The sequence below is a fragment of the Halichoeres trimaculatus genome, unplaced genomic scaffold (genome assembly GCF_033239565.1).
Source record: "Halichoeres trimaculatus isolate MK-OKI-2021-1 unplaced genomic scaffold, fHalTri1.1 fHalTri1_scaffold_9, whole genome shotgun sequence".
Lineage (NCBI taxonomy): Eukaryota > Metazoa > Chordata > Actinopteri > Labriformes > Labridae > Halichoeres > Halichoeres trimaculatus.
In genome coordinates this window covers 17,943,968-17,971,060 of record NW_027437188.1, presented here as the reverse complement: position 1 = coordinate 17,971,060, position 27,093 = coordinate 17,943,968, and the positions used below count along the sequence as shown (strand labels likewise).

General features: G+C 39.5%; 1 protein-coding gene across 3 annotated transcripts in view; it reads right to left on the bottom strand.

Annotated features, from left to right (window-relative positions):
- Positions 1-27,093, bottom strand: part of LOC141797761 (leucine-rich repeat and fibronectin type III domain-containing protein 1-like protein) — a 429,138-nt gene that overhangs the window by 5,084 nt on the left and 396,961 nt on the right. For all 3 annotated transcript variants that reach the window (XM_074679444.1, XM_074679445.1, XM_074679443.1), the window contains 2 exons: positions 18,587-19,236; positions 9,484-10,488 (listed from right to left, as the gene is read on the bottom strand). In XM_074679444.1, coding sequence (XP_074535545.1) covers positions 10,481-10,488; positions 18,587-19,236 — 658 coding nt within the window. In that variant the 3' untranslated portion in view covers positions 9,484-10,480. The remainder of the gene's footprint in view (positions 1-9,483; positions 10,489-18,586; positions 19,237-27,093) is intronic.

Sequence of the window (27,093 nt, the reverse complement as noted above, 5' to 3'; positions counted from 1 at the left end):
AAGTTTGACAGGATTAGAATGAAAGCCTTTAGGGTATGTCCTAGACAACATTAACTCCATGTGATGAAAATGCATCCACTAACCAATTCCATTACCGCATGTGTTTACCCAGAGAATCCTGGCTGCAATGCACTCCCCCATCACAGACCATGATGCAGTATATTTTTCCTTGTATTGCTCAGGTTACCCCTTCTGGGGTTCTAATTTTCTGTAGCCACCGGCATAGCTTTGGGCATAGTTTAGTTCTTAGAAAGGGCAACAAAAAGAAAAGAAAAAAACAAAAACAACGAAAACTGACACGTCTTAGGGGTTTGGACCCACTGACTAACACTGCTCTTTTTTTTATAACAGTAGTATGTGCATAAACTTCGCTGATAAAGACATACAAGAGTATTAACTAGGGTATACTGACACTTTTTTTTTGTAATAGTGAATTGGTTCAATAGTCAATTTCTTGAACTGTATTCCACAGGATAAATGTGAAATCCAAGGCTAAATTCAACCCTAACAGAAGTATCCATGACTACTTTTATTCTAGGCAGAAACAAGCAGTGCACTTTGTTTGAAGTGTTGAATAGTAATGTATTAAGTTGTTTAGCCAAACTGCACCTACACAGATAAAAACATCCAAGGCAACAAGACAATAAAGCAGATTACTTAAGACTAATCCTCTAAAAGCCTAAGGTGTCAGAACTAACATCTAGTGCAAAAAAAAAGAAAATTAATCAAGACAAAAGAACCCTGGAAACCTTTTCTCATAAACCCATCCGAACAAGACATCAAGCCTGGATTTTCTCTGCAACATAGTCCTGAAACACACTAGGTCTTGACAGCAACAATGAATACAGAAACACACAGATTGTATTACTTTTTTCACCCTGATATTTACCCATCACTTAATACTTAACTACTCATGATAGTGCTACTTGTCAGTAATACTAGTGTTATCCCTGATACCAGTATTTGGGCCTCAAATTCCTCAATAAACTACCAATGCACCACAGAGCACTTTATGTTTCCAATGCCTCCAAAGTTCAGCACTCTCAGTTTTTGCTATCATCTCACTCTGCTCCCAACACAAACTACATCAGCATTCCAGGTGTGAAGCTGGTAATAAAAAAGGCCAAAGAGCTAGTCTGAAGCTGGAACCTCAAACCTGCAGAAGGAAATGGGTTTCTGCTCAGAGGAATAAATGGAGGGGAGTTAACTCAGAGTCTCTGCAGTCAGTAGAGATGTAACTGCTTGCATTGCCTTATACAGACTTGGCGTTTTAATATCACTTTATCTTATTTTTCACATATGGAATTTATTGGCAAAATACAACTAGGTTGTAAGCGTAACAATACCAATCATGAGTGACTGACAGAAACGCAGCATACATTTTCATACATCTAAAATACTGAAAAGAGTCAGGAGGTTTTTGATAAGCTGCACAGGTGCAGGGGCCTCTGTGCAAAACTTTTTCTGTTGACACATTCAAAGTTTACAGAGTTTTAAAACAAAAACCTTAAACATCTATATCCCTGAAAAAGAGTTTACACTTTGCAGTGGGAAATCAAAGCTGCAGTCATTTATATGTAAATGGAAAAATGTATTTTGGTATCATTTTGTGACCTGCTGAATAAAACTATCTCATTGGTTTCTTATTGTTCTTTGTTCCCTTTATGTTGCATTAGTGCGCATCTGTTTCCTGAAGGTGCACATGCATCAAATAGCTCCAGCTTCGAAAGAAAAGAACAAAGAGATGAGCAGCAGAAAGCAGGAAGTCGAGGAAGAAAGCATCTTCTGCAATTTAAATGTGATATACTGTAACAATAAATGCTTCTTCATAAATCTGCAACTTTTCTCTTGCAGGCATGCACACATGTAAGCTACTCACAGTTTCATCACAACTATATTTTAATAGTATGCGTACTAATTAAATGCAAGCCAGCTTTAGTCGCTAACATGTTAAAGGTTCAAAAATTGTTCTAAATATCCCTCTCCACATCCTCTTCGCATCACTTGCTCTCAGTGCAAGTTAATGATTATCATGCAGGCCTGAACCAGAAGTCTGAATCACCTCCAGTGCTGCAGTAGCATGAAGTTAAGAGAAGTGCCATGATGGAAACCATTCAGTGGGATCTGCAGCGTTTCATCAACTATGTGTTGTTTTCAAGGCTCAGAAATTGTGCAAACCTACTGAGATATGTTTCAAAAGTGTTGACGTAACGCACCAAAGTGGGATAAAGTGGGAGTTCATGTGTTTGGCTTTAAGATTCATCCTCTGAAACTAGTTTACTTGATGCGAATAGGGTGGTGGAATGTAGACTTTTATTGAATACACAAGTCGACAACAGTGCTTTTTTCCAACAGCTGAATATGCTGCGCTACTGACCTTCACGAGTAAACGCTGGAACACTGAGAGCGAGATCTTTTGCAGAACAAACCCCAGTGGCGCTTATTTTTAAGAGCTGCCCAGAAAGCTGCATTTTTTTTTCTTCAAGGCTCCTTCAGGGTAGTTTAGTATTCACAGCTTCCAGATGCTTTTTCCAGGGTGGCAGCAATGTCAACCTTTTAGTGCTACTGACACATGAATTCATCCTTTGAATAACACACGATTTCAGAGTGGGACATTCATTCTGGATGGAGTATACGCACATGCTCACAAGTTCTTATTGTCTCTACAAATATCCACATATCCTCAGAGTGTCACGTGATTTTTGTATGGAAATCTTGTCCGTGTGTTAACAATTGTTATGATCAAGCATGTCATGCTCCCCATTGTCACTTTCTTTCAACCTTTTAAAAAGGGAGAATGAGTCACACAGTACATTCAAAAATAAACATACATTGTGTGTGTTGGTTCATGTTGTGTCATCTATTATTCATACAACCGTGTTTGCTTTCTTAGGGACCAAAGACACCTCACACCACAATACAGCTGGAGTTCATGCACACTGAGTAATCCTCCACACATCCCACTTGCTGTTCTCCTCATCTATTTCTTTTTTCAACTTCTCACCCTCCTCCTCCTCTTTCACTCTTGCTGGTCGTCTTTGCTCTCCTCCTCCTCCTTTTTCAAATCCCTTTCTTCCCCCTTTATCCTTCACCTCCTCTTCTTATAAAGCTGCTTATCTTGTGCAGCCCTTCTCCCCTTTTTGCTCCTCTCCCCCAGTGGTTCAATTCAAGACGCATTGTTGTCACAATGGGATCATCAGTGGAACATTTGTACAGTGAACACAATTGTAGCTACCTACAGTGTAAATACACATTTACATCTATTTTAAATTATCTTCCCCTTTCTCGCTCAATCTTCTATAGAGTCACTAAAATGTATTTTTTAACTTATTTTACCAAGCAACACCGCACAGTATGATAAGATGCAATATAATTATGCAACAGTGAAATACTATAGTGGTTCCTAAACAGTAGCGATTGCTCTAAGACTGAAAGGGAAGCTCAGCCTCCCCTAAAATGTCCCCCAAAAAAGTGGTGATATGTACTGCTGTGTGTACATTTTATTGACAAAATATGAGCTAGAATTCCTTCATCTTTTGCTTAGAATCAGCTACCTATCACAGGTAATTGGCTCGACCTTTTCATTCATCCCCGCAGCGTCTCAGCCCTTTAACACAGTCGGACGCTGAGCGTCTTCTGACTTCAGTGGGGAAGGGTAGAGTGGGTTGTTCCACTGTGGAAACTGGACGGTCATTGGATAAACGCTGCGCTTTGTCCCGCCCTCTGACGCTCAGCGTCTCTGAGGGTCTATGAGACAGTGGGCTGGCCTGGACACTGGGCTTCTGCATGATGATTGGATGATCGGGCTGAGGCCAAATCCCTTTTTTATTGACAGTGAAATGAGCCAGTCAGCGAACTTGAAGTACAACCCTCCACCGGAGAGTTTCCAGAGTTGTACATTGAGCTGTTCTGGACTGATCCAAGGCTTTATCGATCCCCAGCGAGTTTACCTTTCTTAGAAACGACGAGCGTTGGGTTTAAAGATTCTCTCTCTTTTCACCAATAAGCAGCTACAGCTACAGCTGCAGAGCTTCTCCCCCTGTCATTCACACTTACAGCCTGTCGTAGTCTCACGTAGCAGCTCTGGCTGCTAGCAAGCTGTCACGGAGGGTAGAATTTATGTTTAAATAGGTAAACAAATTTATGATGTAGGCCGGAAAAAAATGAGCTTCCCCTCCTTGACTGACCAGCAGCCGCCACTAAAGTGGGGTTCAGGACCCTCTGAGGGGTTGCTGAATAGTAATCTGGGGTCATGAATTGCCTTCATAAATCCCCAAATATTCACAATTTTATATTCATTCATCACTGTGAAATGATAACCAAAAAGGAGTTAAATTTTCTAGAAAACCATGCAAGCAGAAACTGTTGGATCTGTTTTCCACTTTTCAATGCAGCCACAAGACCCCTGAGGTGACTAAACCGGGATAATGACAGTATTAGACGGGCTTGATTAATTTAAGAATCCCAGGCATATGTGCACACGAGTAGTCTGTTTTTCTAACATTCAGATAAATATTTTTTTCTTTCTTTTTTTTTTTTTTTTGTTTTTTTGATTGGCCTCTCAGTTTAATCCAACAGCAGGGGATTTCCAGGCTGTATGGCTATTTTGCCATACAACAGAAAAATATCATATGACGTGTTAGCACAAACTTAATGCCACAAATTATGTCTTGCCTTCACCCTTCCTTCTCTTCTTTCTCCACTTCTTTATTTTTGGGATTGCTAACCTTGTTCTGTTCTTGTAGGACACTTGGGCCTTGTACACATGTACAATAAGTGCGTCTCGAAGCATGCCAAACCCATGTTTGGCAGTGTTTTTCAAACATAAAACCAGTGCCAGCCAATCAGAATAAACCCCGTCTTGTAGTTGTTACCTACCAAAAACCCAGTTACCCGGCGAATACATGAAACCATGAAACTGGAGTTCTTCAAAATCTTCAATTGTTTAGAGTTTTCAGAAAACACTGTTTTTCATGATGTAAAACTGCAATTTAGTGTGGATGACCAGCCTGAACCTATAAAAATATATGCAGTTTCCTGGATACCCAGCTACATGTGGACATGGCCTTGTACATTCATCCTACATCATCACAGCTCAGACAACATCGGGACACACACACACACACACACACACACACACACACACACACACACACACACACACACACACACACACACACACACACACACACACACACACACACACACACACACACATTTGTGCTGTGGTGAGGAGCTATCTTCCACCCGAAAGCTCTATGTGGGCTTTTTCCTTTCCTCATTTTTTTCCTCCTATTCTCACTCCCAGCTGGAAGCCTATACCAAATGAGTGCAGGATCCAGCAGGGAAGTGGCAGCGAAAGCCATGGTCCTTCTGAGATACTGTTTTTAAGTGTGTGTGTGTGTTTGAGATGAGACCTGAGACAGTTTGATTCAAGCACAGTAATGTATGCACGGCAGTGTCTACTTACATTACTGCACCTCAGCTAACAGATGTGACATACTGCTTAGATTGAAGTCAAAGCATGTCCCATCAGCCCACATGGAGGGAGCAGTCGCTGCATACACTCTACATTAAGGTTGTAAAAACAAATACGGTTTGTGAGTGTCACACTGTGCCCTTTTACTCCAGTAAATAAAATGAATGAGTAGCTTCCGGCAGGGACTGTACAATCCTGTAGCAAAATGGTAGCATATGGGAGCTGTCACATTAAGAAAAACATGACCATGTGACATTTGACATGCAATGTTTAAGTGAAGAGAGAATAAAAACACATCCACAGCATCACTGCCAGATTACTCTGTGTGGATTCAGTGGGCTAAAAGACATCAAGATGCTCCATTTAGGGTTAGGCTAACATCTGCAGTCTGTAGCTGTCTGACAGCCATCTCTAGTACTCTATATTCTGCTGCAAGAGTTAGACATACTATACCAGTTAAGTTAATCTGTTCCTAATGTGCCTCTGTGACCGTGACACTTGACTGAGATAAGGAGGAGCAAAGAGCAATGAACAGTGGATTGAAGGAGGGAACAACGTGTACAAGCAGTTTATCATCGTCATTATTATCAAGGTGTCTGCAGAGCATCTAGCAAGCTACATTCATTTTTATGACTGAGAGGAACAAAGAGATATAAAGCCAGGATTTATCTCCTGAGAGGACAGTTTTTCACGAGCGATTTATGATGTGGTCATGGCTCAAACAGGGTTATTTGACAAAAAAAAGTAGAACCTTTTTCTAAAAGAATTAAAAACTTTGTTGAAGTCACAATTAAGCCTTCATCCAGTATTGTTAGACCAAAGGCATAAAACAGGAAAAGCTTGCCAATATTGAGCTAATACTGTGCAGTCAGGGGAGGCCATTGGAAAATCCTGCATCATATGTTCAATAACGACGTGCACATGGTCATGAGCACACAAGACACACAGCTAATGGGATGCCAAGAAAAGAATTTCATAACCCAGATGGGTTCAAGTATCGACTCTAACTATGGTGATTATGACAGTAATAAATTATACCAATCCTATGTTCTACATTGTTTATCACAAGAGGGAAAATCTATTCATTCCACTTTATTATATAGAGAGCAGATTGTAACTCTGTCTAAAATGTTAAGATGGTCTGCCCAAACAAAAACGTTTGGCACTAGAGCCTAAAGGCTAAGATAAAGATAGAAGAGAGACTGCAATTCTTCAGAGCACAATTGAGGACACTTAATGACGCACACTTCAAGTTTTTTTTTTTTTTTTTTTTTTTTTTTCATATTGGATCTATATTTATCCCATGCTTTTAGTTAGTGTCTCTTTTTCCACTCCTGGTATGTTTGTCCATGCGTGCATGCAAGAAACAGACAAGATCACTTAAACAATCACCAGCAATAGCAGAGTGTGGCGATGTTTGTTTGTGTAAAAGCCTCTGGTGGCTGACGATTGCAATCATACTCATAGTGTTCAAGCTGTCATGAGAGACAAAACGCATGCAAGCATGCACGCATGCACGCACATGCACATGCACTTGCACACACATACTTTGTTCTTAGGTGTATGAGGGAAGCAAGTATCCGTGCATGGGGACCAGGCATCCTGACTCTGAGCACTATCATCATTGAATGAGCAATAAAAATGCTTTTGTCACTTAGTTTTTATGTGAAGGTTTAAACAGGAAATAGTTTAGGCTATTTGGGCTTCACTTACTAGAGAAATAATGTCTTTGCTTTGCAGCCTCGCTCAAACCACTGTTATACTGCCACTTTAGGTCCTCTGAGTGCTTTATTTAGATATATTACATTGCTATGCATGAGTCTCCTGATGGCAGAAATTGACCAGAAAATTGCTAAACAATCAAAATTTATGACAAGATAAAAGAACATGATGTGAAGGACTGTGAGAGCATTTTAACTGTAATATCTTTCTCATTTTCTTTTCTCCTCCTTACCTATTCAACAAAAACATCCTCTAAACAGTTTGTTGATGTGGATGTGTATTTGTGGTTTTCAGGCTGAATAAATTGTCTTTGGCAAAACAGAAATCTATCGAAATTTTTTTAGTAAAAGTAATAATAAAAGAGAAAATTGATTCAGTGCACTTAGTTACTCGACACCACCACACAAACAGTGAACCGGATTCTGAGTTCCACAAAACTCCTGTAATAAAAGGAAACATGAGGGTCATTCAATTCAATGGAAAATACTATAGGGGTCAGGCTGATAGATCTTTTTATACACTTTTGTATCTCTGTTGGTTTTATCACATCCTTCTAGACCCAAGTGTAGAAGCTCTCTTGATTACAAACAACCATTACTGTCTGAACACACAGTTGCACTGCACCAACTCAAGCATTATAGAACAGCATTGTTCTTGCAAAAAAAGTGGTGTAATGCTGGTAAGAAGACAAAAAAAGGGTAAATAACAGTAGAATCAGAAGACAAGTTTCTGAGAGTTGACAGCCTATATGGTAGACTCACTGGACAACAACTTCATGCAATGCTTAACAGTGGTTGTAGTTAGCAAGTCTCAATTTAAGCTGTGAAGAGAACACTTTGAGGTGCAGGTTTAGCTTTTTTTATGTTCTTGAGCAAGGAAAGGGTGGTTCCTCAGTGCGTGACATTAAATGTCACACACATTAATTGCATCATGGTGTAGGGCTTTTGTGCTTTATCCAGGGTCTCTGACATGTGCAGAGTGATAAAGCATGAATCAGAAATGGTGACCACAGTATTCTGTAGTGTCGTTCATGACCCTCTGGCGTGAGTCTGGTTGGTCAGGGTTTCATCCTACAGGAAGATAATGACCCACAACAAAATTACAAGCTGTGCTAGAAGTTTACCTTTTAAAAAAAGAACAAAATAGCTAGTTATAAGCTTGATTAAGAGTTGAAAATAGAGACTGAAAAGAAATAGAGTTGGAAATAATTTTCAAAAGAATATTTGATTTCTATTGTTAAAATAATTTCATGCCAGTGATTAGCTGTTTTATCTGCCAAAGATGGCTACTTAACTAAAGTTAAGATTGATTCCATGATTTATTTTTATTTATTTATATATTTGCATAAATTGTTTATTTGTTTCATACTTTTATTTTAGAGTAAGCTGAAATATAAAACTGCATAAGTGGAAAAAGGTTTGGTGTTTTAAGACTTTTGACCTGTAGTGTACATTTACAGATAATTTAGGCATGTAATAAATCCCTGAGATTTCTGTTAAACTGTTTGATAACTCAGGTGGTTCATCAATTAATGGAAAGCCACATTTCTAAAATATGACTAATGAACACATATTGCATATGTTACTAGACTATAAATCCTTTTTGGCCCCAGAGAATAGCCTCTGTCTGTACAAAACTAAAAATAATACAGTAATAGTTGTAGTAATTAAAAAAAAAAAAAAAATAATAATAATAATTTTAAGTTCTTAAAATATTTATAAAAAATAAAATAAAATAATCAAATAATTAAAAAAAAAACAGTAGCCCCCACTTTGTGCATGAAAGCTCATCCCTTTGGCTATAGCATTAGTTGAAACCCAACATATTATATTTTCAACCATTATTCAATCACTGCCTCGGGCAGGCAGGAAAAACACACACAGAGGGAGATAAAGAGGCAACTATGAGATAAGGGGAGACCCAGAAACAAATACGAGGGCATGAGGTTGCATTTTCCGCCCCCTGTTGTAACATTGTCAGCAGAGAGTAGCAGTGAAGCAGATCATTTGGCTAAGGTAGCTCTCTAATTGTCTCACTGACAGCAATTAGATGGTGCTCGTTAAAGCACTGCCCTCATTAGGTTACAGAGCACTCATGGCAGGAAAGTGCAAGCCTGTCTAAAACTATGGGGCAGGACCCAAAAATTGGTAGACAGCCAAGGTGAATGCAGGCAGGTCACCGTATGTCACGCCAATTAATGAGACTCATTCTTTGGGTGAGAGAACTTCTCATTTGGCAGGTTGTTTGGTTAGGGTTCAGAGGCTAATCAGGAGATTACTCACCTGTTTAAGTGGACTGGGGTTAAGGTCCTCAGCGGTCCCAGGAGAAAGCAGTGGACATAAGAATACACAGACTGGACCACTGGATAATGAGCCTGTCTACTTTAGTCCAGTAAGGTCTGTGAACTGCTCAGTCTTGATCCTTTATCAACACACAACTCAAGTTCAAGGCTCCACCAAGAGTCGGGTCTGCCCAGGTCAGACCAGTTCAGTTTCTTTTGTGGACTAGTTGAGAAGGATCAGGGTCCAGTCCATGTTAGGATCCAGCTCAGAAGATCAGCCCAGCTTGGTTGGGTTTGGGAGAATTGCATTATTCCATATAGTAAATACGTGAAGTCATTATAAGCCAACCATGAGATGGGTCTCGTGTTTTGTTGCAGATAGTGAGCCATTATAGGTTGAGTGTTAAGAATGTGTTCATATCCAAAACCAGATTCATCCAGACACTTTTTCTGTGAAATATTATTCACTTAAACACATTGTAGATCCAGCATTAGTGTGGTATTCCCAGACTTTCACTGTCTTTTACTGTCATATTATAGAATCCATATGGTATCTGTCAGTGCGTGTTGATCCTGCCCCAGATGGTTTGCAGTTCATATCATGTTGACATATCCATATGCTGTCCATGATGCATCTACCATGACCTACGGCCATTGTGCTATCTTCCACACTGATAAAAGTTGTTCCAATGCAGAAAATTCAGCATTTATTGTGCACTGTTCCATGATCATACCAACAGCTGGATCCTGTCAGCAGCAAGACAGATACAGAGCCTTTGCATTGTCGTCCAATCCAGAGTCAAGAACCAAGTTCAGCAGCTGAAGAAAACGAGACAGTGTGGCTCTCTAACCCCGTGGTGTTCATGGAAAACAAAGAAATGGGTACAGTAAACGAGATACAGAAGGGGAGCTTTAGGGCCTTTTTTCTTCAGAGTTCGCACCAGCTTCTCCCTGGTGGTGACGCTCATTCCTGGCATCTGCCACTCAGAACAACAACATCAGGGTTCTGGAAAACAAAACACAAGAACAAGAAATGTGAAAGAAGAACATTCAACAAATTGTATTACTTAAAATGGACAAGAAAGATGAGAGCAAGGACAACTTCTGGAACAAGGGGGTTTGAAAAACCCAAATCTGGGCCGTGGAGTAGATCATCAGGTTTTCAGGAAAGTAAAAAGAAGCAACAGGGGATGAGATACAATTTGGCACCTGGTTTTGAAACACTGAACAGAAGGGTTTGTATGACAGCCAAAGGTTGTCTTTGTCTCAAAAGTATGGTTGAAATTTTGCTATCAAACTAAAAGTTGTCTCAAAGTGCTCTCTGTCTAGCCCTTCAACCACAGGCCTTTGGTCCAAAGTGAGACAAAAAAAGAAGTGGTGTGCTTTGAAATATACAGAAAAAATGTGTTAATATAGATTTTTTTTGTTTTGTTTTTTTCTGTCTTTTTTTTGTTAGGAAGGTCTATGTACAACAATGTGACATCTATATCGTAAAACGTAAGGTAAGTCTAGCCTCTAGTTTTGAAAAATGTTGGACACACCACAGGCTCAAAACAAAAATTCACCAGAACTGATTGACAAAAAGCAAAGTTTAAATGTTCCTTCCAGTTTTTGACTTTTTAGAGTCTTTTCTTCCTCATACAACAGCTGTGTTAGTGTCACTGCTGTGTAGTGGGGAGATTCAACAAATGCCTGCACAATCGAGGCATGCTGACAAGGAAGAGCAGGGGAGTGCAATAGCTTGGAGTGATAAAGCTGTGCTTGCTGTGGTAGCATTCTGCCGCAGCTGTTATTTGTAATGCCCGTGTTTGTCAGGAGAGCATTTCTAAACTGTATTTGTCAGGAGGAATATTCCTTTAACACGTTTATGTACAGCCAGCGCTTATTGTGTCAGTTTAAGAATGAAGCAGAGTCTTCTTAATGCCTCAGTCTGTATTCATCCATCACCACCTCTGCACATCTCCACTGTCTTCTCCTCCATCACCCTCCACTACCTCGCTCCTCTTCTCCTCCATCACTTAGATGGATGAAGGAGATGTGTGGACAGAGGGGAGAGGACTAGGCAGTATGCAAAGATGATAACGCAGTGTGAGTGGTGAAAGATGGATAGTACGGACGTAAGAAATGAAAAATTAATTTGCAGGTAAAGGTGTTGAGAATTGTAAACAAGCAGGAGAGGGAGAGGTGGAACAATACAAGATAAAAGGAAGCATTTAACATAAACAGGGCTCTAGAGAAGAAGGATGTGAAAGCAGAATGAAAAGGGCAAGGAAGAGAACAGTGGCACTGCATAATTAAAATTAACACTCAAGATGGATAGAGAAATAAAGGGTAAGCTTTGTGTAAAGAGAGATAACAAGATAAAACAACAAAAAGAGTGGTATCATTAAAAATATATCAAATGAAGAGTAGAAATCACAACGTTAAAAACAAGGAATGTGTCTGTAAGAGTTTGAAATACAAAGGCATTCTTAGAAACGACCAAACGAGAAGTAAAGAAATGTAACAAAGAGTCAATTTATGTCCAGAGGATAACAGATAACTACAAGAAACAACTCCTTCTTATCTACAAATACAAAGCCATGCAGTTATCATTTAACTGGGGAGATTCTCGCATCAATCTCATTACAACAAAACTAATTTGGAACTATAAATTAGACCAAAATGCTTGTAGTCGTTGTGTTTTGGGTGCTGAAGTTAAATAATATATATCTTAAATAATATATGTCTCTAATATATATTGGTGTGCATAGTTTGAGTTTACCTACAGTAGCTTTGACAGTTGATTTATTAGTCATTTGTTGACTTAAAAACAGATTATTTTTTTCTAATAGCACTCCATATGTTTTTTTAATTCATTAGTAAACCACTAATCTCTTTTATAGCATGATAATAACTGAGTGAGGTATAAAATTATCAAAAAAGTGTCACTGTCAGCTTGGTTTGCCTTGTATCCATTATATTTTGCAGAATAAAGCATTTGATAGTTTCTTACAGTGTTGTCTTCTGGGTAAAACAAAATAATAAATTTTCTGTCATATATTTTCATTATTTTTGTGTTCAGAATAAGACTAATTAAAAAATAAATAAATAAAAAATAATAATAATAAACTTAATCATCTTAGCATTGATATTCCAACTATTCATTTTAGCGTTGGTATTGAATATTGCTGTTGAAATGTTGCAGTGTTTTTTGGATACCACAGATGAAATTCTGCTTCTTTTTTTGTGATAGATAGAAGGCATGAAGCTCAGAGATGAAATTTTGAAACCAGCACTCCAAAACCTGAAGCTGAAAAAAGAAGAATGACATATATGGATGAACTGACCCAACCAGAACCAAGAAACCCCAAAACAAATGGTGATGGCAGCATGCTACAGGAGAATAAAGGCAGCAGCAGGGACGGACAGATAAGGAGTGTCAAAGGAGGGTAAGAGAAAGGGGGAAACTGTAGAGACACTAAAAATGAAGGAGGTTCTTAAGTTTTTAGTGCCAGTCATTACTCTTTGTGTGTACTGTTGGCGTGCTGTCTTTGTGAGGCCAAGATCAGATGTTAAAGTCTCTCCATTCGACACTATGAGGGCGCCTGTCGTCTGCTGCTGGAGGCATCAGAGAGACAGAAAGAGAGCAAAGGGGCAGAGGTGGAGAAAGTGAGAGAAGGAGACAGAGGCAGAAACATTGTAACAGTGAGAGACAATAAAAAACACTGACACAGATGCAGCAAATAGTACTGAAAATTGGTGTATAAAGTGAAAGAACAAGGAAGTAAAAAAAAAAATCCCAGCTTTCATGACCATAGTGAAGATGGAAAACAAGAGGAAGCGACAGAAAGAGCTTGAAAAAGACTGGAGAAGGTAAAAGAGAAGGAGATTCCAGGAGATGGATTCAGAGAGACAGACAGCGGTGAAGAATGAGGCTGGGCATATGGGATGACACTGAAAGGAGTGATGATAGATTAAAATCCACCGAGGACAGACAGGCTACAGGGTCATGGAAGGGCCACTGGGAGGACACACACATGCTCTCAACACTGGCTCACACACATACCTCAACGTCACTGGTGAATGCACACATTACCCTGTAGCAGCCTCAAGTCTCCTTAAGACTAAATAATGCACAATGCATACTCAGACCTGCAGGGGTTTGGTACCCCACCTGAGCTGATAAACACTTGTTTTTATCACGCTGAAGAGTTTTTTTTTAATCACTGTACATTCATTACCTGAAGCCTTGCCCTAAAATTAACCTCATATGTAATGCCTCACCATTAAAATTAATAGTTTACCTGCAGGGGGCTCTATAATGTGACTGTTTAAGAAGATGTGTCCCCATAACACTATTAATTCATCACACTCTCACACCCACTGTTTGCTTGACTGTTCTTGAACTAATAGCACTTTGCTTGACATAATCATAATATGTTTGTGTCAAGCATATAATTACTACTAATCCTGATAGAAAATTTCCCACTTAGCATTCAGGTTAAAGAGCTGCTTCTAGTGCTGAATCCACATGCAGCATCCTGATGCAAGCGAAATTTCAAGGAGACACCATCAGTGCAAAATGTGTTTACTACTATGTGTAATTCTTTATTGATCTATGATCTTGGAAAATTATGGATTTCGATGTTTCATTTAAGATCTTTAGTGGGAAATTATCTTCTTTCAGGGCCACTACAGATGATTGGCATAGAGGAGAGCTACATACAAAAAGATCATGATTGGAGACTTCAGTAACAAGAAGACACAGTAAGCCTGGTTCAACTTAAAATGTGGGGGATGTAAAATGTAAAAATAAAAGTTCTCTGTTTTCTTTTAGGGTTAAAATTGGGTCAAACCAGCACAAATGAAGAGTAATTGCAAAGAACCTGACACATTTTGAATTTGCTGTTTTAATTGGTAGCATTGTTATTTCACTGTATTTTCTATCCAAGGATATTCTGAAAAATTTTACTCACATATTCAAAAAATTATACACCTGGCCTACATAGATGAACATGGAAAAGAAACTCTATCAGGAGCAAACAATCCAAAAGGAACATTATCACCCACAGTGTATCTATTTTTTCATGTCAGGTCACACTTTTGACAACTGTGGGCCTTTAATGGGGTCTCTCAGCGTATCTGTCAGATGCTCTGTTCCTCAGGCACTCTGACTCACTGCGGCTCTTTCACTCTGATCAGATCAATGTTGCTTTTCTCTGCAATGCAGCAACCAGTGAAACACATCACAGACACAGCTACACCCTGTGAAAACCACAACAGCCTTTGTGCAAACACATGGGTATTAGACCCCTGTTGTAAGTTGGCCTCGAAATTTCTAGTGATCCTGGCACCAGAGAGAGGAGCAAAGAATACAAAGGGCAGTAAAACCTTTTCATTCCTAGGTAAAAAAAAATAAAAACTACAATAATTTTCTTGTCCGTCACTGTTGTCTGGGATGCCTGTTTGACAGTGACACATCTCTCGGTTGAGGTTAGAACAGGGTTAGAGCTGGTAATTAGGCCTAAAGGGGGCTACTTTTTGAGTTTGTGCATACGGTGGCTCGTCACAGCTAGATAGAAGTTAAAATCAGGGAAATCCTGGAACCAACTTTGCAAAGTACTACCCTGCTGCAGCCCTAATGAGCACTCCTTGTGACTCCAATTTGGCCATGAACCTTTCAGAACATTTGCTGAACTACATGTGCCCAAACTTGCCTCAAACAGCTCTATAGGCAAGAAATAAAGCTGGAAACAACTTTTTTTCACTGTGTCTTAAGCTGGTTAACATCCAGTGTAGCTTGGTAGTTAGCTCGTGATTCCACACCATCAAAAGTCTGTGCAAGTATTGTGTCATTCATTAATCATAGACTGTGATGTGAGCCATGTCCAGAACACTAATTGTGTCATAAATGTCAGACTAACTGCAGCTCCAGCAGAGTTCAGCGAGGTGAAAACTTTCCCAGAACTCACCAGCTAAGCTGCTCAGTCTGCACAGATCCTTCATCTGCTCCCTTCTATCAACATGGAGCTCAATGACGCTTCGTTTCAACCCATTCAGAAAGGCCAATTGAATGACATATCAGCCGCTGATAAAGTATTTCAACTCAGCTGTTTAAGCCACTCATGTGAAAGTGCGTCTCCATTTATTCGATCTAATGAAACCCCAATTTCCTGAGTGGATTAGTGTTAAGGGGGGAAAGTGCACTGAAGTGGGCTTAGTGCGGCGAAACTCTACCCAGAAAGAACATTCATATGCCCTTGTGAATCTATATTATAACTAAAGCACTTTTGGACATTTCAAGCATGAGCATGTGAGCATGTTGAAGTCACTTCAACAGTTTGAATCAAGATGAGAAGCGTGCCCTGATTACATTAAGAGCAGGATTTATCCAATAGCCTTTCTGGCAAAAACTTAGTTGCATAAATCAGTTCCTCGTGAGTCTGTTCCATGTCAAAGGAGAACTATACAATACTACTAATAAAACATGTTCAATTGTCACACTTTCATTTCTTCATTGACACTTGTGGACAATTAAAAATCCTGGATTATTGGAGGTTTAGTTTTACGAGTGGGCGTCTATCTCTTGGTATTTATTTATCACCCATGCCCACAGGCTTTTGCAAACTTATTTTCTGTAAGCAAGCTTGCAGCCACCACCAGAGTTAAAAATACAAGTTGGCACAAGATGATATGATGCAGACACAAGGGGCCAAAGATCAGCAGGGACTGAATGGAGGCCCAAAGCTCAAACAGAGCTAATAATTCTGAAGCTGGAATTAATCATTTACAGTGCAGCAGGCTGTGCTCGAATTTAGACTGCCATTTACACCCCCTGGAAAACCTTCAGAAATAACTTTGTTGACAACAGCACAGACTTCGACAAGTTTTATAGCTTCAATGTTTCAAAAGAAAACATTTCAATCACAGATCAATGTTGGCCAAGGTTGTCCTAGGTTGTTTCAGCTTGAAGCCTCTTTTATAACCCTCATAGAACATCACTGGGACTGTATTTTGGTGTTAAATTGGTTTCTTCTACTTTCTCATAGTTGAGTTTTAGTATTTGTAAGGACTGTGGAGGCTTCCATAAAAAAACCCTGTGAGAATGATTTCAATCAACTCTTTCTTATGTCTCTGTTTTGCTTCTTTCTGCCAGAACAAACCTTTTCTTACTGGTAATACTGATTTGTTCCCCTGTTGCCTTCTCTTATAAACTTTCCTTATACTGCAGTATATGCATAAATAATAGTTGTGACTGCATCACTTGCTTGTGCATTATGTATTATTCTCCTTCTAAATTATGTGTCTGCTGGTTTGTGCTTTGTTACTGCCAAAGGGGTTCAATTACACCAAAGCTGCAATGAAAGCAAGTTCCTGGGATTTATATTGAGAGCACCCTGAGGGGGCAGAATTAGAACTGTGAGTACAGATGTACATGCATTTTCACATAAACTGAAGTAAAAGGGTCAGCTTTGGGAATACAGTGACGACCCTTTTGTTTTACAATGGAAGTAAGCACCTGGTTTGACAAACAAAAAGACACATTCACTTTTTTCAAAGTATGAACACTAAAGGGATATTAAAAGGAATGGACATCTTTGGTTGCTTCAGCTGACCTTAAAAAGCCTTTTCTTGGAAGTCACTTTCACCTGAACTTTTTCACTCTCAAGCGCCATGGTTGTTTTATTCCTAATTGCCAACATGTCTCCTCAGGGTGCTTTAAGACCAATACTTTGTAGCACCCTAATGGAGAACACAAGGGATGCTAACCTGAATTATGTTAGCTGTGGTAGATGGGTGATACTGCCTGCATTTTAAACACCCCTCTCCACCTGCAACAACCAGCAATGTTTTGTCTTGTCCTGTTACTCTACAATTTTCACAAAAAAATAACTAGAGAAAAATCCTCAAAATCGTCATATTTGTCTTTCATAAGATGTTGAATTATTTCACTTTGAAAAGACCAGCCTGGTTATTGGCAAGAGCAGAAAATTAAATAAATGTTGTGGGGGATGTAAGGTTAACAGTCTGTCCCACTGCATTCCATGGAGGTTAGTTCAATATTTTTTGTCAATTTGAAACAAAGATGGGCACAAATCTATGTGCAATTTCAAGTCAAGTGTCAAACATTTGGTTTGGTCTCAAGAGTCTTAGTGAAGTCTGTCGTTTTGAGAGACTAGAGATAGATCAATCCTTTATCTGACATTATGTTACATATTGGAATAAGCTTATGTCATATGTCATCTGTCTTGTGCTTTGTGGTTTTATTATCAACACACTTTTCCAGATCTGGACTTTTTTGATTAAAAATGTATTACCTGATGTTCTGTTATCACAACAGGTGATCTGTGTGAAGCTTGTTAGTGAGAACCCAAAACAGAGTGTAACAGAGAATGTAAACACTGGGTTATCAGGAGATCTATGTTTCACATGAGACATCAACCTTCTGTCTCCATCTTTCCTTTTGATCACCAGAGGAGAATATATTAAATGCCATTTACAGAGCAAGACAGGACTCCTCACTTGCTGATTCCAAAATTACACAGATAAGAAAAATATAATAAAGTTTGAGAATGAGAATGGACAAAGGAAGATGGGCAGAAATTGTGATTGCAGAGAATGACACTCATCTTGAATGCACCCGGGCCAAAAGTGTACATAACAAGGCTGTCCATGAGTTCTAGTCTAGACCAAGTCAAGTTTCACGTCATATTTGAATGTGACTCAAAAGCTCGTTTTCCTGCTCGTCACTGATGTGAAACAAGGGATAATGTGGTTAAAGGGCACAAAATTTACCTCAAACCTAAACTGAGAGTTGAACATGTTTCTCCTCCTCTCACTGCACTTCAGTGCATGTGGATGGCATCTCGAAAATTATTTTTTAATTTTCACTCACTTTCCTAAATTCCACTGCCTCTTATTATCTTGCTCAATTTCACGTCCTCAGTTCCTTATTGTCCTAGCCAACCAGATTCTCCTGCGGTTTGAGTTTTTTTTCATTCTCTCGTCTCTGTGTGTCTTCCCCTGTCAACTCCTTTTTAATCTTTATTTCCCTCAACCTTGCTCTACTGCCTGCCTCCTCTTTCTCTATCTTCTCCTGCCTGTCTGTCTTTTTCTACTACCTGCCAGTTCCTTAGGGGAGGTGGGCTCTTTGGCGACAGATGGCGGTCTGTTTTTCATCTCAATGGCGACCCTGGAGGAGAAACGGGCCTTGGTAGGTGAGAGCAACTCCTCATTGGCCAAGGAGTCAGTCCTTGTCATTGTGCTCCGTCCACTGCTCTCCTCCTCCACCAATGCCACAGTGTCTCTCAGTGTGTTGCTAGGCGACATGGCCCTGGACGGCGATAGTGCTTGGTCCTCCTGACTGTCAGGCATTTTTGAGGCAGAGCGAGGGAGGACTTGAACCTGTGCGCCTCCTCCTTGTCCATTGCTCTGCGGCCTCGCTGCACTTGGTGCAATAGCTGCTTTTCCATTGCCCGCCCCTTGGTGGCTGTAAACCTTGTATCGTATCATTAAGATGATAATAAACACTAGCACAGAGGCCACAATAATCCCTCCAATGATGATGATCATAGTGCCACCCAGGAAGTGGCTGTGCAGTGCTTGGCACTGGCTGAACTCAGTGTCCGTGGTGAAGGACAGGCAGCCTAAAGGACGTGTTGCAGTCAATGATGTGACGACATCATCAAACACAGCCAGGACACAAAGATCGTAGCTTCGTCCTGCAGCGAGGTCCCGAACCAGGAAGTCATTGCTGGTGGATGGAATCATCCTGTAAATGGAAAGACAGAAAAACATATCTGAGTTTAGAAATCCATTATTCCATATTCCATGCGCTAAAATATTCCCACATTTTTTAAAACATATTTACTTTTCCATCAAATAAAAGGAAGCCAAAGCATTTTTCAAGAGGCACACTTCAAATCCACTTCTCCACACTGCACTAATGCCCCGAGCCAGAACACTTCAACATATGCAAAAACAACATTTGCAGAAGAGAATGATGAATGGAATTGTACCTGGGTTTAGATAGAGCTTCTGTTCACTACTCTTCATTTTACATTTATTTATTCTCTATAAAGAGTTTGATTGGAAAACATAAGGAAATTACACAAGCCTATCAAGCAAACAAGTACAATCCATCAGTTTGGACCTAGAAAAGGAATACTGAAACACAAGTACTTCTAAGTGAGACTCGCATATAACAGCACATTAACAGCAAGAGTGTTTGCATAAAAATACAAACATATCTGAACAGCTCAATTAGAAAGCATAATTAGCAATCAGAATATTTGATGCAAACAAATTACTACATATGAATAAAAAATGATCAGAGAATGAGACAGAGACAGTTTAACTCAAATAAGAGAAATTGTTTTCTGGTCCTTACCAATTGTTTACGGGGAAATAAACCTCATGCTGAGTATTGCTGTAGTAGGACTTAAGCTTCAGTTAACAGCTGTTGCTATAATGCTCTGCTACCTCAATTTAAATAAGCACAGATGACATATGGTGGACCAGTTTGGTGATATTTGGTTTTGAATTGGAGATAAAGTGGATAAAAACTGTGTCTGGTTAAACTGGCATATTTCCTTTTTCTTAACCATCCAGCAGTTGGTTCAGAGATTGTTATTCAGCCAAGTTGCTTTCCCTCTTTCCTTTGACTCCAGGCAAAATTCTTGCCTGAAACCTATAACCCACTTAAAGAGTGACTGGTTGACAGTTCTATAGACTCTAGATGTTGTACATAGAAAAATAAGAGCATGAATAAACACAATAACTTCTTAATGCCACAATCTTGTGGTTCACTACCAGTGATTTGTTTTTGGAGAAGGATATGCACAAACTTAACATCGCTTGAACATTAAAAGTCACTTAGCCTAGCATATTGCTCCTAATTTAACACACATTCCAAGTTACACGTTACAATTACACATTCCATTACAGTGCTGGGGTTATCAAATGAGCACCTCTTTTCACCACTGTTTAGGCCTAAGACAACTAGGAGAGGCGGAACAGCTTCCCTCAGCGTCCCAGAGCCACCATTATATGTTTAAGCAGAGCCTCCATATATCATAACACAACCCAACCCGTACACCATTGGCACAATCAACAGACCTAGCCTACTTTCATGCAAGCTCTAGTTAGTGGCAGCACTGGTGTAAGCTGTCCAACCACACAGCCCCATAATGGGCTCCAAAAATGAAAAATATAACAGCTGGAGATCAACAAAGAGAGAAATTAGGAGGGATGTACTCACTCTCATTGAAATAAGAAGAAACTAGGAAAGAGCCACTTGTTGCCAGTATAATTATGTTACTGTGTCTTACAACCTGCCCTCAATGACATTGCCCCTGCAGGGCTGCTCTGAAAGTCACAAAATTGATCTAAACTAGCTCAGACCTAAATGAAGAACACCAAACACCTGCAAACACACACACAATTTCTGTTCATCATCCTCTGTCCATTCACCAGCACAGTGCACCAAACAAGCGACCCACAGTAGTATAACAAAAAAAAATCCATTCCCCAAAATGACTTATGATTACTTCTGCTTGTATCGCTCCCTTGTAGTCTGCTGTGTGCTTTTGTATGAAAGCTGCAGCAGTGACACAGCCACTATCATCATACATTTCCATGCAGTCAGTGCTGCCTGTAGCACGACTACGACAGCAACCTCATCGCTCTTATTTCCCCGCGGAGACGGAATTCATAAGCCTGTGATCTGACGAAGAATGCTCGCACAGATCTGTCCCCCACAGCTGCAGAAATCACCCTTCTCTGATTAAACCAGGCTCTGATTCTCACTGTTGTCTACTTCTATTTTGGTCTTTCCCTAGGTAAACACGTAGCTCTTTTTGTTTTCTTTCTTTGCTACTGTTCTTTCCTTTGGGAAATTCTGGGAATGGGGGCTCACCCAGGTAAACAAGGGGGATGCTTTTTCTGCTCTTACCTTCGTTTTGCTTTCACTTTTCATCTCCTTGTGTCTCTTCTATCTCCAGAGGTCTTAATATAACTAGTCGAATTGTCGAACACCCATGTGTCAGAGCTTAGTTCAATCTAAACCATATTTCATTTCTGCTTCACTCACATTTTCCCCAATGAACTTAAAGTGTCTGCCTGTTCCCATCCCTCCCCCCCATAAATGCATTTCCACCTCTTCACTGAGACAGACAAGCTAAGCAGTCTATTCAGAGCTGAAAGAAGGCTGTAGCATGTATGTGTGTGTCAGAGTGAGAGTGCAAGAGAAGGAGAGACAGAAAGAGCCAGTGGGCAGCAGGGTCTCGTCTCAGTGCCAAGCTCATCGATGGCATTGAACCTCCACCAGGAAGTATATCTTGGCAGATAGCTCTCTGTGTGTGTTTCTGTGTGTGTTTATGACCTTTTGTGGTTGTGCAGTCTGGTGTGAAAGGATCCTTGGACTGAGCTCTTAATAGGAATCGAACCAGGAAACTTGAACTGGCCTGATGTCTTGCAAAAGAGTAGCAGCATGATTTGAGAGCAGAGATGGACTGCGGTTTCTGCAAGCAATTTCAAAGTAGGTATTTAAAGAAAAGAAAAAGAATAGAATATAGCAGCACCAGCCACCTTATTAACTTCAAAAACCACAGTTTGTGAGGTCTTCTATTGGTGTTTGAACAAACTGATAACATAGTTGTTTGTGCCTTCTCTCACCTTTGCAGTTAGACAGACTTAATCATACTTAACAAGATGGATGACTTCAGGGAAAACAGACCAGACTGCACTAACTATCTGTCAGTGAAATCCTCAAGGCACATGCTGGTCTCTAATCTAGTGTATGCAGTTCAAGACAATTCAACAAAAAAACATTTTTTTTCCCTCAAACTTGTTCTATTCTTAGCTGTTTCAGAAAACATAAGTCTGATTCTCACGACACAGAGTGAGGTGTGTAAAAGAATCCCTTGGAGCAGGATGATCTGAGTCAAAGCACATTATGCAAAAGTCGTGACTGGTTCTAATTAAATTGTCATGGAGACAGAGGGAGCAGCTTTTGGCATTTATGACTAAATCACCAACTTGCTTTTAGCAATATGCTTATAGTTTTTTTCAGTAATCAAGGATAAATACATAAAAACAACATCAATCCCGATGCATAAATCAGAAAACAGCTGAAAAACCTGGTAGCCTAGTGCAGTTTCTTCAAAGATGATGCAACAAGACAAGGGGTGCGCATTAAACCAGTCTCCACCAGAGACACCACACAGTTATCATCCATGTTTGAACACGTGTAGGCTCACACTGCTGGTGACATGTAACACAGTGATAGCAGCCTGAGCCTGTTTGTTTTACAAGGTGTCCTGATGAGTGAGCAGAGTGTGTTGTTAGTGTTCCTGAAGAGGTGCTTTTAGTTTACACAGTGTTTGTGTCAGATTAAAGAGACATTCGTCTCCTGGAGCTACTCTGCCCCCTTAACTTGTTTTACAAGCCTAATTAACCCAGGCTGCTAGTTACCCAATTAGATGAGCCAAACAGCTTCCCCATGCTAGAGCTAGTGGTGACGGAACTGAAAGATCTAACAGCTGTTTGTGGAGGTGAGCCTGAGCACCTCTTGGCTGGAAATCCACCAATACAGATTCAATTTGTGATCAAGCAAAAAGACTTGGCCCTTCATACACACTCCCAGCAGAAAGTTTGAGAACACCCAAAGTTTTCTTTAGTTTTTTTTGGGGGGGATTGAAATCCAAGCAGTTCAAGTCCAATAAATAGCCTGGAATGGTCACAAGGTATAGTGCTTAACAAATTTATTGAACTATTACCCAGTGTAAGGTTTTAGCCACTACTGCCCTCGACTAACAATTGACTAGTGTATAAAGAGTCAGGTTGCCAAGCACAACACTTTTTATGTTTCTTTAATGGTTAATCCACAAGGATGTTCAAGCTTTTTGATCAAAATTATATAACTAATGCAAATTCATAACTATTGCTGTTATCCATGAATTCTCAAATCCAGTTTTTTACAACAAAGCAGTAAAACAAATAGTGAAGCTTTTTTTGTTGTTTTTAACAGTATTGTACTGCAAAAAGTAAAGTGTTACTTTAAAAAATGAAGAGAAATAGGCAATTAATGATACAAGACAGACCATCATAAAATTTCAAGGAATAGGACTTTCCTACAGAGGAATTGGAAAGAAGTCAAGGTGTATCTGAGAACAGTTTCCTTTACCATCAAACTACACTCAGAAACTGTGTGAAACTGGCAGGAAGAGGTCTGGTCTGCCCAAAGCTGCAACAGAATCAGAACACAAGTCTCTGAGAGTCAACAGCCTGTGTGATAGGCGCTCAGGGGACAACAGCTTCAAGCACAGCTTGCAGTGGCCGCAGTCTGAAAGTCTTAAGCAGCATAGAGAACTCAAGATGGAGCTCTACTTTGTATTACCAGCCCTTGACATTTTCAGCTCTGTTGTGATTTGCTGTCAGTTTGTTTCATTTCACTGATTCGATGTCATGTTTATTTGATCTGTTTTATTCTGTTTCATAATGACTGACCTTCTCCCAACAAAATATGACAGAAAGAATCTCCTGCAGCTACACAAACATGTAAAAGAAAAAATATGTCTCTGGCTTCATGTTAGGGAAACTGCCAATAAAAAATCTCCTGCCCTCTTTGGAGGAGTGTGCATCAATAATTCTTAAATGTAACCTACAGAGCAAAAATGGACAAAGTTTTAAATTCACATTTAATCATGCAAGGAGTTCATTGTAAGTTCATTACATGTTGAATGATATATTGTATGAAATTTAATCAGTGGTGATTTGTAATTACCCTTCACTTTCCTCACATCCCTATGACTTAAATCTGTGACCCTGTCACACATCTAAACTAAACGGATAAAAAATATTGATCATGTAATCACTAAGGGGGTTCAGATCAATGCAAGGAATCCAAACAAAATTAATACAACCTAATCTAAGAACCCTCTAATGGTGGAGTGTCGACCTTTTTCAATAGTCTGTGTTGTATTGGTGCCAGGTCCACTCTGACAATCTCAAATATTTCCTCTTCCTCTTATTGCTCTATTTTTATTAGAAATCAAATCAAGAAACCCCCACTACCCTGAGGCTTTGCTCAAAGGCAGCTGCTCATGAATAAAGAAGTGAGTGGGTGGAATGAGGTGAAGTTATTATTAAAACATAAAATAGCACCACCAGCATGAACAGGTGGGATTTGTTGGGCAGTAGATTCCTGAAATGTCTAAAGAGAATATAACACTTTACTGCAGTCTCTGCATGTGGGAACATGCATTTCCCTCTTTAAACATTTTTTCTGTTTTATTCCCTCGAGACTGATTTTTAAAGGGGGTGGTTACCAAGCAACCTTGGAGTAGAGCAGGATAAAACATCTTATTCAAGGATGCTTCAACAAGCTGTTTGCTGTCACAGGAGACTGAACCCTAGCCATCCAACTAAAAGATGTTTTTTTACACTACCAGTCAGAGGTTTTAAAACAACTCATTTTTTACAGTTTCTTGATTAAAAATTTAAGAAGTTCAGGTCCAATGAATAACATTAAATGGTTCAGAGTTCAGTGGTGAACTGCCAAAGGTAAAAAAATAAGGCTACCCAAAATTAAAAAAAAGTGCATTTCATGAATATGCACTTTAACAAATTAATGCTCTTTGGAAGCAATGGAGATCGATCAAGCCTTAAAAGTTGGTGCTACCAATTCCTACAAGTCTTACCTTCAACAATCTCTGTCTGTATAAAAATAGAGCTGGAACACACAGTGGTACCATACCATTGTGTGCACTATTGAATGGTATTAAGAGTAGTGTACCGCTATAAAGATGAGGACTAAAAGTCCATTAAAATGAAAGAGCAACAGACTATCATAACACCTAAAGATGTAGGTCTTTCCAACAGAGAAAATGCAAAGAAAGTGAAGGTGTCAGTGAGTACAGTTTCCTTTACTACCCAAAGATGCTCGGAAACAAAGGAAAACTGACAGGAAGAGGTCTGGCAGACCCAAAGCTACAAAAGAATCAGAAGACAAGTTTCTGAGAGTCAGCAGCCTGTGTGATAGGTGTTTACAAGACAACAGTTTCAAGTTCAGCCTAAAAGAGGTCATTGTAAGCAAGTCTCAGTTTCAACTGTGAAGGGAAGACTTTGAGATAAAGGTTTGACAGGTTGGGTTGCAGCAAGAAAGTTGGTTGGTTTAGGATGAACTGGACGGAAGAGTTAACGCAAAGAAACCTAAAAAGCTAACTAATGCAACAGAGTTAAGAACTTTCTGAAGAACATTTGATTTCCATTGTAGGAAGAATGCTGATGGTATTTTCAATTGTTGTACCTGCCAAAGGTGACTACTTCCATGACTCTAAAGTTTGGACTAAATTTTGGATGATAAACTGATTCAATGCTCTGCCACATGTATATTTGCATATGACAAAAATCAACATAATGGCATTTAATTTTTCCCTTTGTCCAGCATCTGTTAGTGGTTTACATACCCACTGTTTTTCAGATGTGTGGGGACTGATACTGAATTTATGTCAGATCAATAAATAGCCAGGGCTTAGAGTTAGGGGTCTTGTTCTTGTGTGTCATGGTTTTCAGAAAAAAAAAAAAAGAAGAAGGAAAGGAAGGACTGCTGGGCAGAAATGGTTCAGCAAGCCTATTTGACACTGCAATCACACTGGATGATTTATTCAGTTAATGGGTTCAAATGCGGACACACACTCATGGAGTTAAACAGCTTAATGGATTCCTCTCCCCCCGCAATTCACATTCACAAGCACACAAAGCTACTGAAAAATTTCTGCAACTCTGAACTCACACACACATTCACAGACTCACACACATTGACAAACAGATCAACAGTCAGTTATGTTTTGTCACTTGGTTTATCCTCACACCCACGGGAACTCATACACATGTGGAACCACACATAAACATCAACGTGCACCCACACAACGACTTATTCAAATACACAAACAGATAAACTATCTCACTGTTTGAATTAAACAGATTAGCACATGCCATGTGATCTGACTCATGTGTGCACATGCACAAAAATACTGCAAGTATGACAATAGCCTGATTAATGTGTGTTTCAATGATTGCATAAGCTGACAAGTCATCAAAATAATCCCTTTTATGGAATATAAATTTATTTATTTATCATGACTAAAGCTGTCGAGATATGATTCAATACAAGCCGTTATTCTAGATGAAGCTGTGGTGAACTTTTACTTTGTGCAGAACACATGACTCATTTTTACACCGTGGCGCAGTAACATGAGAAACTGTTTAAATTTGGCTCTATTTGCTGTTGACCTTTGAGAGCATATTTGATCAGCTGATGCAAAATAAGATGCTGAGAAAATAGTTTCTTCTTTGTTATTACATGTACGTTTTAAAAGTACATGTGGGTATTTTGCAGCTGCACCCCAAATGAGACTTGCAATGCTACTTTGGTTTGTCAAGAGGCTGCAGGTGCAAGTTTCCCCAGGACATTAAAAGAATTTTTTAAAAACAACATGGAGAAACTCATAAAGCCAAAATCAAATGTTGAAAACAGGCTGTTCAGCTATTGTTGTGTCACAATTAAGTTACTTTTTAAACATATTTCAAAATTCCTTCATTTGAAACAGTCATTGGATCTTTAAAG